This window comes from Mesoplodon bidens (assembly GCF_964165515.1).
Source record: "Mesoplodon bidens genome assembly, chromosome: 19".
NCBI lineage: Eukaryota > Metazoa > Chordata > Mammalia > Artiodactyla > Ziphiidae > Mesoplodon > Mesoplodon bidens.
Window position 1 is genome coordinate 14,301,913 of NC_138179.1, and position 16,665 is coordinate 14,318,577.

Below are 16,665 nucleotides of genomic sequence, written 5' to 3' on the forward strand. Positions count from 1 at the left end.
AAGATGAAGACTTTAAAACAAATAGTTGTAAAACTGTTGACCAACATGGATGGCTCCTACTTGATAAATATTTAATATTGTAAGATTTCTTTTTTATAATTTGGCTTAGTGTTGGTCTCTGTCCAGAATGAAATGGAAGAAAGAATTGTCCAGTTTTTAATATCTGAAGTCAGGGATTAAAATTGTGTTTTCAAAGCTTTCTGTCTATATTCATTCTGTAGGAAATAATTTGATACAGCAGGTTCTCCATTTTCTTCCCCCAACCCAGCTAAACCAGTTAAATACCCTTTTTTTCCTATCTGAAGGCTTTTAATGCATCATTAATAGTTTCTCATACAACCTCAGTTGCTGATTGCACATAGAACATTAAATGTGTTCTCAGACTTCAATTCAGTTAAGCAGACAGGTCAGCCGCTGTAGTTCAGAACTCTAGGTGGCCAGAGTTTTTGAAGCTGATAGGTAGTTTTCTTACATAAGACCACATCACAGATTTTCACATATATGCACAACTTGAGCTGTCCAGAAGGATTAGCTCTCTATTATTAAAGTACTTATATAGCAGTGCTTTCTTATGAAATATTTGCATAGCCCTTACCAATAGCAGTCATTTATTCATAAGAGTTTATAAATTCCCCTGGTTTTTACTGACTGTAGAAGCTGGGTAATGAATCAGCTTTATTCTCTTTTGTCTGAGAGTTGGAAACAATATCAGTTATAGACTGATTGGCAGGCCTGAACCTGGAAATATGGAAAATTGGCCTTCATTACATATTCTTAGAGGATGGTTATACTAGGAAATTGAGCACCACGTATCTCCCTTTCTTCTCCTTACAAAGCCTTGGTGGCTGCTCCAATGCAGGTTCTTGATGTTGGAGCCTAAGTAAGTGCACTCTGAAATCAGTGCCATCCCCACTCCTTCTGCTTCGTTAGTTCTGCTGCCTGACAAGAGCTGTCGTGAGTTTGGTGACTTACTGTCACATCATGAAATGGGAACAAGCTCCTTATCCTCTGTTTATTTCAAAACCTTTATCATCAGTTCAGGGCCGACCTAGCCAGCATTCTGCTAGCTTGAGGTAATAGGAAATCTACCATAGTGGCAAAGAGCATGGAGTCTGGAACCAGACCACCTAGATTTGAATGGCAGCTTTGCCTCTTACTACCTGGGTTTTCTGGGTTTTTTTGGTTTTTGGTTTTCGGTTTTTGGCTGCGTTGGGTCTTTGTTGCTGCGCACAGGCTTTCTGTAGTTGTGGCGAGCGGGGGCTACTCTTTGTTGTGGTGCGCAGGCTTCTCATTGTGGTGGCTTCTCTTGTTGCGGAGCACGGGCTCTAGGCTTTCAGGCTTCATCAGTTGTGGCACGCAGGCTCAGTAGTTGTGGCTCACAGGCTCTAGAGTGCAGGCTCAGTAGTTGTGGCGCACGGGCTTAGTTGCTCCACGGCATGTGGGATCTTCCCGGACCAGGGCTCGAACCCGTGTCCCCTGATTTGGCAGATGGACTCTCAACCACTGCGCCACCAGGGAAGTCCAACCTGTGTTTTCGTGGGCAAGTTACTTAACCTCTCTGTGCCTCAATTTCCTGGTTAATAAAATGAAAATTATAACAGTACCTACCTCATAAAGTTATTTTGAGGAATAAATTGGGATAGTTAAATAGACTTAGAACAGTACCTGGCACTTAATAAGTGCTATAAAAGTAGTAAGGGAAGGCCTTACAGAGGAGGTGAAGCTAGAAAACAGTAGGAACTCCTATGAACTTTCTGATGCAAACAAAGTGCGCCAAGCCAACTACCAACAGATGGCATTAGCAAGTACTCATCACAAACAAATGGACTTTCATAATGGCCTGTCAGTAACAAACCGAGCCTAATTATAGAAAGATTTTTTGTCTTAATAAGATGTGAGCTGTTAATGAGGAATGGGTTGCCAACCTCAGTACCTCATATTCCCTTACGCGGTCTCCTCTTACCAGAAAATATATTCTATTTACAACTCGCTAGCAGCTCCAAGCCTTGCATCCAGACTGCATCCACATTATATCTTTCTTACTACTTTTTCTTCTTCCATTACCTTAACCGAACCTTTCTTATTAATTAGAAAGATAAGACCTAACCTCCTCCTTCAACCTACAGTCCCAGAACCACTCCCCTTGTTATGCCCTAGAGTAGTGGTCACATCTCCTCGTAGTAGCCCCTTCCTGACTCTGCACAAAGATTACCCCGGCATTAGTGTACTATAGCAAATCCTGAGGTTGTTTTAAAAGCACTGTTTAAAGTTCCAGCTCACAGTTGGAATTTTTTTCCCTCTGCTTTGAAGAGAGTCACTATAGTCAGAGCAACTTATTCATACCAGCTCTTTGAAACACATGTGTTTCAGGTGAAGCCAAAAAAAGTCTAAAGCTAGAATCTGGTCTTTTCACCTCTATTACAACATAAATAAACCTCTGAAACTTCCCAGCTGGTGGGAATGAAATGCTGTCAGACTTCCCAACTAATAGAGGGTAATAATGAATAACAACAAAGCCATACCTAAATAACCCCATTATCATTCTCTTGAACTGGTTAACCTTCTGACTGTTAGCCTCTTGACACACTTAATTCAGGTATGAGAGTTTAGGGATGCTCGTAGGACTATTTATTTGATCTTTTTGTCCTATCCCACTGTTCTGACTTTATTTCTATTTTTTAAGGTTGGTAGACACCAGGGAGGCATGTGTTACATGCCCAGAGGTTTCAGAAGCCACTAAATATATCAGACCTGCCTTAATTGGAGGATATGGGAAGCAGTGGGGCTTTTAGCCACTTCATAGACCAGCTGAGTCTCCAGCTACCAACTCAATTTATTTGAGAGCAGTACGTCAAGGAACTTAATAGACCTACAGTGCACTAGCACAAATCTGTATTTTAGCTGGAGTACAATTTATTTATGTACTACTTATTATATTGGTTTTCTCTCTGTATAATATATGAATGTCATTATTAAAAATTAAGAGCGCCTAATTCTTGGTGATAGGTTTAATAATTGTGTTTTATTGACAGTTTTCCTCTTACTACTACATCACTTAGAGGTGGCAAGAGAACCCAGATGGTAGATAATAGGATTAGGTTGAAGTGGCATTTTTCCAAAGGAAATATGATATGCATGAGCCAAGCAGAGTTTTGTTTCATGTGTGTGTTGTTTGGATATGTGGAATACTAATCAGTTAGGGGAAACCGGTATGTTAGCTAATTTTTACCACCCTGAGCTCAGACTGAGAAGCTCTTCAGGTTACTAGAAGCCCTTTACCAAAACCAGGAGTCCCCTGTGTGGAGGTCTCACAGAGATTAACACTTTTAATTGCTCCCTTGAGTTTCCAGTCTGCCCAAAACCAACCCTAGTTCTTTCCCAAAAGTAATACGCAGTACGCCCTGTAGAAAACTTTTCTTGGTCTAAGAAAAGGGTTTTTGTCCTCTTATGAGGGAATGTGACTATCACGAACGGACGTACTGTTTTTTGGTGCCAAGAAAACTAATACATGAGACCCCGTTAATAAGAAGTGAATATAATTTTCCTTTTCAGCAGTAATATCCTTTTGAGATTCTGATCTTTCTTTTTAAGATCAGTACCTTAAAAGAGCTTTTTAAATTGGTTGCCTGTTTTGTATGTGTGTGTGTGTTTTTTTTTTTTTTTTACTTATTTCCTTTGACTTTTTCTTAGGGTGGGGGGGGGATGTTAGGAGGAGATAAGAACATAGTCACATGTGTTCTTCCCATAACAGTGGTGATGATGGTAGCAGCAGCTTCCACGTAATCACTCTTCCCTTTGTGCCAGGCATTTATATGTGATTCACATACAACATCTAAACCCGGCAGTAACCCTGTGTAGTAGGTATCGTTGTGCCTCTTTCTTTGTTTTTATTTTCATTGTACCTCTTTTATAAAAGTAAAAACAAACTCAGAGAAGTTATTTAACTTGCCTAATGTTACCAAGCCAGTAAGTGACCGAGTCGAGATTCTAACCTGGTCTTCGATTCCAAAGCCTACACCACACTGCCTAAACCCGTTTAACTCCTCATTTTAAAAATATGCTCTCGGGCTTCCCTGGTGGCGCAGTGGTTGGGAGTCCGCCTGCCGATGCAGGGGACATGAGTTCGTGTCCTGGTCCGGGAAGATCCCACATGCCGCGGAGCAGCTGGGCCCGTGAGCCATGGCTGCTGAGCCTGCACGTCCGGAGCCTGTGCTCCGCAACGGGAGAGGCCACAACAGTGAGAGGCCCACGTACAGCAAAAAAAAAAAAAAAAAAAAAAAAAAAAAAAAAAAAAATATGCTCTCTTTCTTCTTAAGTAGAATTATTTTGTTCACCTTTTTTGAGGTTTCATCTTTTGAAAGACAGAGCACAGGTCAAGAACAAAAGCTGGGATTTGGCAGCAACTCCTCTGTGTACCAGCTAAGACCTCTGGCTAGTTCCTGCACCTCTCTAAACCTCTTCACTTATTTGTGTAATGGGAATCATAATAGAACTTACTTAGAGTAATTAGGGGTAGATGAGGCAAATTAAGTTTAAGCTGGAAGTCTGACACATAGAAAACTCTCAATAAATATCAGCTATTTTTTTTTTTTTGATCAAGCTTCTGTGGCTGTGTACATTAAAATCTTTTTGCTTCCTTCTTGTTTTCTCTACCTGATTTTTACACATCAATCTCAGGCTTCTTCTAATCTCTTGAATGTTGCCTTGCATTCATCCATCTTTTTTCTCTGTTTTGTCATTGAGTTAGCATGCCCTGTACACCCACTTGGTACCTAGTCAGTATTTATTGATGCGAATGATGGTGGTTAAACAAAGATGCTGTTGGCACCAGTCCTGCAGCCTCTGAGACTGCCTGAGTAATCATGACTCCTAAAAACAGAAAAGGACTCAACCATCTTACTCATAATTGAAGGTCAGAATTTGATGTCAGCATTTGTTTCTGTGGTGATGATATAGCTTTTTCTGCAGAATTACTTGACAGTTGGAGTAGTCAGGCTTTCTGGCATGAGGCTGATTATCATGCATTCTTAAATGACTTCCTAAAATAGATGCAGCATCATAAAGGTGGGTTAAACAAATATTGATTGTAGTACAGATTTGTTTTAATTGGAGCAAGAGGTCAGGGGAGGCTTACCATTGAGGGGTAGTTGACTGCCAGGCTCTATCCATCTACATTAGTTCCCTAGTCATCTTGCCCATAATCCTTTCTTGCATCAAAGAAAATTGTACAAAACTGTTTTTAATCCTAAACACTCCTCCCTTTTCTCTGCCTTTCTGGTATCTCTAATACATTCCTACCTCATTTCTTTGATTGATCCTCAGAAGATTTCTTATTTTTGCTTTTTCCTGCTTCAACCTCTGTTCTCCATGAACACATTTTATTCCTCAGCAACCCCTGTGGGAGTCTAGCAGGGTGTCCTGCATATTATATTTAGGCTCTATGCACTAACAACTCAGCTCTTGACACTGATGTGCATTATTCTAAAGAACATCATATCAGTAAGGTTGAATTTATAACTCATGGTTATAAATGACATGCTTCCATAATTTCAAAATCCAGATTTTTTTTTAATAAAAGAAGGAAAGAATGGGAAAAAATTTTAATAAAAAAATTAAAACTTTGTGCAAGAAAAAAAAGATTGTAATCAAAAGCAAAATTAACACCCCATCTGTGGCAGATTTCATTTAGTAGAGACTTGTTTATTTCTTACCATATCTAATGTAATATAATACACAAACTTATATTTTCAATTTAGATCTCCCACCAAAGCCTGTCCTATATTTCCAGCAATCTCTTGTTCAGAGATTTTTCTAGTTCAGTTTTTTTTTCTTTTTTTCCCATTTTCTTGTCAAGGACTACTAGCCCAACCCTCTACCCCACCACACACAAAAAGTTAGCTGGGACTTCTTTATATGTACACAGACGTGCGCGCACGTGAATTTTTAAAATTCTCCTTATCCGTTAAAAAAAAATAGGGAATATGAAGCTATGCAAGTAAGCATACATGATTCATAGGTACAGAAAAATGTTTATTGAATTGTCAATTTTAGCTTTGTGATTTGACTAAGAAGGGTGGAAGAAGACTTCCCTGGCAGTCCAGTGGTTAAGACTCCACCCTTCCAATGCAGGGGGCGTGGGTTTGACCCCTGGTCGGGAAATTAAGATCCCACATGCCACACAGAGTGGCCAAAAATAAATTAAAAAGAAAAAAAGAAAAAAGGGTGAAAAGAATAAGACTTGAAGGAAGTAACTCAGGAGGTAGAAAGAGACAGAGGCAAAGAAAGTATAAGGTAGAAAAACTTGCCTCTATGATTTTGTTTTTGAAACTTTGTATTATTTTTCAGTTGCTGGCCAAAGGAGTATCATTATTTAGCCTGTCCACCTGACATTCCTTCACCCCCAGCCTAGATTTGTTGCATGGGAGTAGTTCCAGGTTGTTATGAGGATTAAATGCGGTGACCTATGTTAAAAGTGGCACATAGTAGGCTCAAAAATATTCTTCACCAAACTGAGATCATCCTTCAGCAAACTGTGGGATTGCTTCTTATTTGAGGTTGTGGCCTACTAGTAACAGAACTAAGACTACAGATCCTAGAAGAAATTAATAAGAGTACTTGTGTGGATTTGGGCAGTTACTTCAGGCATCTTCGGATTCAGTTCCTTCCAAAAGGAAAGACTAAAACTCAAAAAGAGAACAAGTAGTCTCCAGAATAACCTACCACTTGTGCTGTGAGAACTCATAGAGATAATTCGTAGGAAGTGCTTAGAAAGTGCCTGGCACATAGAGAAAGCTCAATAAGTGTTAGTTGCTTTTATTTTTGTTATTTCTCATGTGTTTTAAAAAAAGTCTTAAGGTGAACCATTTTAGGAAACCTAAGGAAAGTATGTATGTGTTTTTATAGATAAAGGCAAACTGCCAATTAGAATGTGCATCTAATTAGAAGTTCAGTAGGAGCTGAAGAAATCTTGATGGTTTCTCACATATTTAACTAAAGGTTTAAATCTCTAGTTATTGGAATTCAGCAATTCTAATAATTTAGAGATTTATCTTTTTAGAAGAATATTTCTTGGTTGTGCTACTTTGTTCCTCTTACTCCTGTTGGCTGTGTGATGGCAAATCTGGCGTATTCAATCCCAAAGCAGTGCCTAAGGGGCTTTATGAGATTAACAGCCATAATAACACTGTTGTGATCTTTGAGTGAATCTGTTGTAATTGCTTGTTTAATTGTCCATCTCCCTTGGTGGGCTATGAACTCAGTGACAGCAGTGACATTCTTATAGACCATCAAATTTCCAGTGTCTAGAACAGTGTCTGGCACGTGCTGCTGTTGAGAATATTTGTTGAAGAACGAAGAGAGTGACTTCCCATTTGAAGACACATGGCAAGGGAGGGATTCTGAAAGCCACATCATGTAATGCAGTACTGATTTTCTGATTTTTGCTTGGAACCTGGTTTTTGCAACATGCAAATAATGTCAGTCTTACAGATTTCATTTTCTCTCTTGATAGTAAACAGAGTGAGCCAGAATTTCATGGAAAGGGTCAGTCTTAGAACTCATGACAATCTGGGTTTGAATCCGAGCTCTGTGTCAGCAGCTTAACCTGTCCCAGCCTCGATGTGCTCATATCTTAGTAGAAATAGTTACAAATTAGGTATTGTTGGTGAGGATTAAATGAGATGACATATAAAGTGGCACATAAGTAGCTTCAACAGAAAGTTAGCTTCCTTTTCTTCTCCTCATAGCACATAATTAAAAGTAATTCAGCTATTCTTTATTTCAAAGTAATCTGCATGTTGTGGTGACATTTGGTTAAGAAGTGGGAATAGTAGGCAAGCTGCTATGGGAAGCAGCTTGGTGGGGTAGAGAGCGCGCTAGACTAGGAGTCGGGACTGAATGTGACCTTGGGTAGATCACATAACCTCTCTAGCTGAAGTTTGTGTTTCTCTTAAGTGATATTCCCCATCGACTAATAATTGAGAAAGCAGCAAAGGGACTATTTTCTACCCTGTTACATATAAAGAAGCTTCTGAAATGTCAGTATTACCAAAACAAAAAACCATACACAATTAACTCTTTAAAACAACACAGAAACGTTTGTGTCTCTTGGGCACCTGAGGCATCAAGAGCTGCCATCCCCCCCGCCCCCACCCTTGCGGTTGTAATTGTTAATTTGCATCATTCGTTTTTCTGAAGCAAATCAGTACATTTTGAAATCCATATTTCATGGAGCTACTTAACTAATTGCTGCAATCAGCAGCGATTTATTTTATAGCAGCGCTGTTCAGATCGCTCTGAGGTTGGCATACCATGCACAGTGTGTTTTTTACAACCATATTTTTAATGATGAGTTTTAATAAGGGAAAATGGTTAATCTGCTGATATTCTCCTGAAAGTCCTAACTTTGGTCCTGTGTTTTACCTTTACCCAATGCTAACTTAAAAGGCCACAGCAAAGTCATTGACCTAGTGGGTGCACCGGCTGTCGGAGAGGCTGTCCCATTTAGAAGGACCGGGAGAGGGAAAGCGCACCCTGTTCTTCTTCTTGTTTGGAGACCCTCATTAAATTACTCAGAAACAATAATCAGATAGCTGCTGTTCAAGTTAATGGCACCTCTGAGTCCCTGTCAAGAGAGCTTTATTTAATGCGCAACAGACCTGGAGTGATGCAGGTGCCTTTTCAGGCCCTCATTTAATTTAAGCTGCTTTAGTTGGCATGGCAACTAGTTGAGACATCTGGGAGACATTATGCTAGGGATTGAGACTTCAGAGGATTTCTGCTAGAGCAAAGCAGAAACCTTATCATGAAGTGGTGTGTGTTGCTTCTAAATTTCTGCAGCTATATTGTTAAATGTCCAAATTCAGGAATTGTGTTTTCCAGAGAAATAAAATTTTTTAAGGTTGGCCTGGTCGTTGGCTTGTTTTCTGTGAAGAAAAAAATGCTTTATTCGTGAGGTGAAAAATATTCATTTCAACCCTGAAGAATATACTTTGCTAAACTAAAGCTTGACAGAACTTACTCTCTGCAGAGTGGCTGTTTTAATCACTTTGTAAAAATCATACATTTAAATTTTATCAGACTTTTATGTTTAAAAGATATTAGAGGAGGGGAAAGCATCTCTGCACAAAGGTAAACAAAATGGTCAAGGTAGACAGGGCTGTATGTGGTTTTGCCCTGGACTTTCTGGTTAAATTAAGAGTTTATTAACCTACCCTCATTTTTTTTTTAACCAAGCATGTCATCTTCTCAAGAAGCAGAGATATGAAAGTAACACTCTTCTAAACTCTTCTTTCTTAAATATTGTAACAGGAGATTGAATGAAAGGTTTTTTTAATTCACAGATCCTGAGGACAGTAACATAGTAATGTAGTTATTTGCATTTAGCAGAGGGAATACCTGCTGGTTTATATTTTGTAAGAAACTGTGCACATATGTATGGGCTCTTAGTATAGAAGAATTGACTTACCATTTGAAATCATTCATTTTGAATGCCTTGTTTTTCAGGGTTTTTTTGATATCTGGTAATACTTTGCTCTGTGTTAGGTTGAACAATGTGAAATTACTATTTTTGTTGGTCAAAATGGTCCAACATTGTCAGTTCAAATCCAACAGGTCTAGGATGTGAACAACACCCTGATCTGGAAATATAGGTTTCGTAATGCTAAGTGAAATGTAAGAATTTTTTCTGAAATTAGTAATTATTTATAAAATATCTGATTAGAACAGTACCCATTCCAACCAGACAGTGTTTTGCTTTTCCCTTTTCTTTGAAAATGTAGTCACTGTTAGAAGAAAGCATATGACATTATTTCATACTTATTCTCTGTTTTTGGCTTTTGTATCAATTTGTTCCTTTTATAAGTCAAAGCAAGATTTTTCAGGTGCCAGCACTGAGAATTCAACCTGATAACTTGAAAATTAAGATGTTTTCTCTCTGCTGTTTGCATGCATACCAACTGTCACCAGTAACAGTAAAGATTCTGGAATCGCAACTTGGCTGCCTATTTTATAGATATGTGAGGCAGAATAGAATATAATATAACCTGCTCTTCACTTCCATGCAAGAACTTTTCAATCCTGTCAGGAAGAAAAAATTGTCAATAAACTCAGAAGACATGGCTGATATCCCATACAGATGAGTACTCTCATTATGAATTTTTTTTCCCTGAGTAAAACTGCAAGTTGATAGTACTTAATACAGGGATAGCAGTTGTGAAGTTTTTCTGGTTTTCTGTTGTTCTGTCTTGGTTTTTTTCCTGTGTAATGTTCCTTTGTTTTCATCCCTTGAGATTTCTGGAACCAACTCAGGAATATTAGCACTTCTGATTAAGGCTTAATGGTGCAAATAGAAGTTTTTTCCTGCCTCTATCCTATGATTAAGATTTCCTAGTGGGAAAAATTTTTAGTATATACAAGAGGGTTAATATCCTTAATATGTAAAGCACTTTTACAAATAAATTATCACCCCAGTAGAAAATTGAGTAAAGAAAAGAAACAAGTCTCTCTCTCACTCTTCCTCTCTTTTTCCCCCTCTCATACTCACACATATATATGGCCAATAAACATGTAAACAGTTTTCAATCTGAAGACACAGTTGATAGAACACAGATCTTTACTGCCAATTCTTCCTGCAGCCCCCCCTAAAATGTCAGTAAAGGGTTAGGAACTCAAACTAGAAGAGGCAGAAACCTCTGCTGGCAGTAATGAGAACCCAGAAACAAGTTCTTGCTCAGAACATCAGAGCAGCTCAGGGTTTGGAGGCATCAGGTATCTCAGAAAGTAGGGATGCAGGTAGGCCTAAACACAGAATTGGTTGCAAGCCTGTGTAAGAAGTAGTAAGATGTTCAAATGTTCAGATCGTCTCCTATTCCGCAGGAGACCATATAATGCTTTATATGGAGACAGCATGAGTGGAGCTGTGGTGTCTTTGACCCCATCCCCCACTTATACAGAACACTGGCAACCTGGCCTGTGCCCTCCAAGACAAAAGTTTGGAGGGCTCTTCTCTAGAGAAATGGATTAACCCAAGAGGATCATAATTGAGGATCCTTCGTGAAACAAAATTAAAGCTCTGTGCTGCCGCCGCCCCCCCCACACACACACAAAGCTACATTACAGTCAAAACAGTAATAACCTAAAGGCCAATTGATAGGAGATTGCTTAAGTCATGACATTACATAAATTGGAATACTATTTAAGCACTTTTTTTTTGGGGGGGGGCTGCGTTGGGTCTTCATTACTGCGTACAGGCTTTCTCTAGTTGCAGCGAGCGGGGGCTACTCTTCCTTGCGGTGCGCGGGCTTCTCATTGCGGTGGCTTCTCTTGTTGCGGAGCGCGGGCTTCAGTAGTTGGGGCTCGCGGGCTCTAGAGCACAGGCTCAGTAGTTGTGGCGCACAGGCTTAGTTGCTCCGTGGCATGTGGGATCTTCCCGGACCAGGGCTCGAACCTGTGTCCCCTGCATTGGCAGGCAGATTCTTAACCACTGCGCCACCAGGGAAGTCCCTATTTAAGCACTTTAAATGATATAAAAGAATTGTATACCATGGAAAGATATTCACAGATATTTTAAGTTAAAAAATATATGTGTGTGTGTGTGTGTGTGTGTGTGTGTGTGTGTATAATATGATCTACTTTGTCACGATAATTCCACTACAAGGAATATATCACTAGGAAATAATCAGATTCACATAAAGCTATATATGTGGGATATTCATCTCCTGGTTATTTAAAAATAGTTTTAAAAATTAGAAATAACTTGGATATTCAACAATGACAGATTGGTTAAATGAATTATAAATATATCCATACATTAGAACCCTCTACAGTAATAAAAATTCTGCAAGAAAACAGGCAGCAAAGCCATGTGTATACTATAATCCCAGTTTTAAGTATACATATAGGTATGCATACACAGCTTTTACATGAAGATATTATAGGTTAATTCAAAGAGGTAGGATTCTATGTAGTTTTTATACTCTTTGGCTTCTTTGTATTTCCCTAGTTCTGTGATGAATTTTTTTTTTTAACTATTTTGGAAAAATTTTTTAAATACACAGGAGAGACAATAGTATAATATCTATCATATACACAATACCCAGCTTCAGCAATTACTAATCATTTTGCCAGTCTCGTTTCCTTTTTATTGAGAGGAGAGGGAAAGGAGAGCTGTATTATTTTAAAGTAGATCCCAACTATCACATTATTTTACCTAAAAATACTTAAATATGCATTTCTAACTGGTAAGGGCCTTAAAAACATAACCATCATAACCTAATAAAATTAGCTAATTCCCTGATTGCCTCAAAGGTCTCTTTTTTTAATCAGGTTTGTTTGAATCAGGATCTAAACAAATATACATTGCATTTGGTTATTATATTTCTTGAGACTTTTTATCCCAAACATTCCTCCCTTCCCTTCCCCTCACAACGCCCCCCTTCCTTTCTTTCTCTTTCTCTTTCTCTTTCTCTCTTCCTTCCTTCCTTCCTGCCTTCCTTTCTCTCTCTCTTTCTTTCTCCCTCCCTCCCTTTCTTTCTTTCTTTCTCATTGATTTTTTGGAGGTATTTTTCCTGGAGAATGATCCACATTGTATGTTTAGCTGATTGCTTCCTCATGATGTCTTTTTATTTCCCATATTTCTAGTAAACTGATAATTATAACTAGAAGATTGATTATATTGTTTTTTAAGATATGAATATTTTCTAGGCAGTGGTGTGTATATCACAGGGACATAATATCTCGTCCCACAATAAGTGCTGCTAAGATTGAGTGGTGGATTGAGTTGATGTGGGTCTCATTCCTTTCAAGTGGTTTTAGCAACCATTGATAATTGGTACCTTAGATCCATGGTGTCATAGAGGTTGCAAAACAGTGATTTTTTTTTCCCCTAATGTATCATTACTTCTGTATTTATTAGCTGAAATTCTTCTATAAAGAACACTCAACATTTAGTATATTTTATTAGAGTTTTTAAAAATATAACTCAAAAGAAAAGAAGGTAAAATCCTAAATTGTGTAGGTCCATTGAAACAATTTAAACATAGTCAGTTTCACTATTATGTAACCTTAGGCAGGTTACTTGCCTTCTGTTAGCCTCAATTTTCTCATCTGTAATTGGGGATACCACTACCTATCTTGTAGGATTGCCATGGAAATTAGATGAGATGATATATTTAAAATACTTAATGGAGTGGCTAATACCTAGTAGGTGCTCAATATATATTCATTCATTCAACAGATATTTACAGGGGACTTACTATATGTAGGCATTGTTTCTTCTGAGACTTTTGGATAGACTTGTGAACAATACAGAGAAAAAACCCTTGCCCTCATGGAGAAGGATTGGAGAGACAAACAATAGATGTAATAAGTAAATTATGTAGGATAAGTACTAAAGGAAAAAAGAAAAAGTAGGGCTGTGCGAGAGGGTAGCAATTGGACGAGGAGTGCAGGACACATTATTAGAGTAGTCAGAGTTGGCCTCAATCGAAAGATAAAATTGAAGCAAAGATACAAAGGAGGTGAAAGAGTTAGCCAAGTAGATGTCTGGGGAAGCACAGTCCAGGCAGAGAAGAAGGAAAGGCCTAAGGTTAGTGTGTGTCTAGCATTTTCAGAGAACAGCAAAGAGGAAAGTGACAGGAGGTTAGAGAAGGAGGAAAGCCAGATCATTTATGGCCCTGCAAGGACATTTTAAGGACTTTGACTTTTCCTCTATATGAAATGGGAAGGTTTTGCAGGAAAGTGACATAATCTGGCTTTCGTTCTAAAGCATGATTATGTGAAGTGCATCTAAAAAATAAGATGAATTGGTGAATGGAAAGGGCCATGGATAAATGTGCACTGAAGCAAATATGACAAAACGTTAAGTGTAAATCTACGTGGTAGGCATATATATGGTGATCACTGTTTAATTCTTCCAAGTTTTCTGTGTGTTAGGAAATTTTTATAAGAAAAAGATTTTTTAACTATTAAGAATTGTACATGCCAAATCCCATTTCCTCACTAATTTCTTTGGAAAGAGCCTGGTTAATAAAACCTAACATAAAAGTTAAAGCTAAGAGTATAAATACCTTAAAATTGCATTTTCTATATAATAAAGTGACTCAATATACAGATAAAATATAACAGTGAGAAATGTATTCTGGCTACTTTGTTTTAGAAATCTAGGGGTCTTGGGCCAGGCTGGTAATAGTGGACATGATAAGAAGTGGTCTAATTCTGTGGCTAAGTTTTGAAAGAACCAATAGGATTGGAGACAGAGTGAGAGAGGGATCAAGGTTGACTCCAAGGTCTGTGGTTTGTGGTGTGACCAACCTGCTGGAAAAATAGGTTTGCTGTGGGAAAGCCTGCACCTAGAAAGTGTGTGGTGGGGGAAAGATAGAGAATACATCTTGGACATGTTAGTTTGAGCTGTCAATTAGACATCTCGTGGAGATGATGAGTAGACAGTTTGATAGACAAGGCTGGACTTAAGGAAAGAAGATTAACTAGAGGTACCAAGTTGGGAGTCATCAGCATGGATGTTATTTAAAGTCATGGGGGCTTCCCTGGTGGCGCAGTGGTTGAGAATATGCCTGCCGATGCAGGGGATGTGGGTTCGTGCCCCGGTCTGGGAAGATCCCACATGCCGCGGAGCGGCTGGGCCCATGAGCCGTGGCCGCGGAGCCTGTGCTCCGCAGTGGGAGAGGCCGCAACAGTGAGAAGCCGGCATACCGCAAAAAATAAATAGATAGATAGATAGATAGATAAATAAATAAAAAATAAATAAATAAATAAATAAGAAAGAAAGAAAGAAAGAAAAATAAAGAAAGAAAGTCAGTCAGTCATGGGACTGGATCCCATTACCCTAGAGAGTGAGTATCGAAAGAGAAGAGGACCAGGGACTTCCGTGGCAGTCCAGTAGTTAGAACTCTGTGCTTTCACTGCCAAGGGCCCAGGTTCAGTCCCTGGTTGGGGAACTAAGATCCCAAAAGCCATGCTGCATGACCAAAAAAAAGAGAGAAGAGGACTAAGCCCTGGGGCATTTCAACATTAAGTGCTTGGGAAAGAGCACCGACAAAGGAGGACTGAGAAGAAAGAACCAGAGAGGGAGAAGGAAAGTCAACAGTTGGGTGTCCTGCTAGCCAGTTGAAGAAAATGTCTCAAGGAGGAGGGCGTTTCCAACTATGGTGTGTCGAGTGTTATCAGTTATTCTCCTTACTCCCAAGTTGTCCCTTTTCCTACCTGTTTTTGCTAAAACATTAAATTAGAAGTGTTTTTAAATCCTTCTCCCCAAATAATAATCACTTACTACAAGAGACTTTTTAAAGCTCATAAGGGTAAGATACAAAGCCTAACATCACTTTTTGAAAATTTAAGTTTTGAAGGCAGATTCCTTCTCGTCTTTACTTTTATAAGCCCAGCATTTACCCTTAAAACAAGCATGTAAATGCTAAAACAAGAGCCCCAGGGCCTCTTCGTTCATTTACAACTAATGGTAAGCACCCTAAGACTACAGCCTCCATAATATCGTTCTGGAAGAAAAATTTTAGGATCTGAGGAACTATGTAAGAAAGCAAAACAACTGACATTTTTTGTCTTGCCTTTCCCTGCTTTCAGGTGCACAGGGCCAGGGAAGCCTTACTGTTTTGCTCAGAATGTGAAACTGACTTTTACAAGGTGTCAAAAGAATTTGAATCCTGGTAGGAGCCTCCTAAAGTCAAAGGCCGTCTCCCCTTGTCTTAAGGAAACTTATATTATTTAAATCATAAAGCTCACCCAGACTTTTAAGGAGTTCTTAACTGCAGGCAGAGTAAGACATGAATCTTTCCTTTTCTAGATGAAGCAAAAGGTGATGTCTTCACAAGAGTCCTGAATTCCCATCTCCATTGCTCTCTGCGCCCCAGCCTTTGATCATCTGCCTTATGTTGATTGAGCAAAACCCTGAGGGTATAACAGAGTGCAAAGCATGGGAAGCTTAAAATTTAGTAAGGGAAGTGTAAATGTATAAAAAGTTAAATAATAAAAGAATTCAGTTGTGAAGATTGTAGAGAGATTTGGACTTGAACTAACCATTTTGCGTATTTTTAGGAGTACCATGCTTTATAGAGTAACTTAAGCCACAGTTGATAGGTAGGTTGTCATCTGTTCCATTGGTGCCATGGTGGCCTAGGGTGAGACCAGCAACCCTCTCTTGGGGTTCAAAGGACACTCCAGTAACACGTCTGAATAGACCCTCAGACTGGTCTTCACACTCTTCCTGGCCCAGCTGTCGTTGAAAATATTTACCCTTGGTTTTCTCTTTTATAATGCTAATTATAGTGAAGTCACTTGGTTGTTTACCTCTGCTAACTTTTTAAAATTCTTGAGTTTTGGCAGTGTTTTATCTTGTGAGGGCTGGAATTGTCACCTCTTCAATGCTGTCTAGAAGCTTTTTTTCCCTAAGCTTTTTCCAGCCTTAAGAGCAGAAGTTATTTAGACCTGGTACCTACTTTGCAGGGATTGGGGGCTGAATTCTCGGAACTCTCCTTAACTTGAAACCTCAAGATATGTTGTCACAGAATTGATGCAGAGTGACCTACATAAAATTATCGTCTCTCCTCAACCACTCAGCTCAGATCATGTCAAAGTTTTTCTTTATCAGATTTTGCGAGGTAAGATTTTCTTTATGAAGAAAAAGGTAGTGTCACT

The 16,665-nt window shown here is 38.9% G+C and overlaps 1 protein-coding gene across 1 annotated transcript in view; it reads left to right on the forward strand.

The window, feature by feature from the left end:
• Positions 1 to 16,665, forward strand: part of NLK (nemo like kinase) — a 147,263-nt gene that overhangs the window by 107,237 nt on the left and 23,361 nt on the right. Inside the window, exon 4 of the mRNA XM_081218992.1 lies at positions 16,522 to 16,628. Coding sequence (XP_081075118.1) covers positions 16,522 to 16,628 — 107 coding nt within the window. The remainder of the gene's footprint in view (positions 1 to 16,521; positions 16,629 to 16,665) is intronic.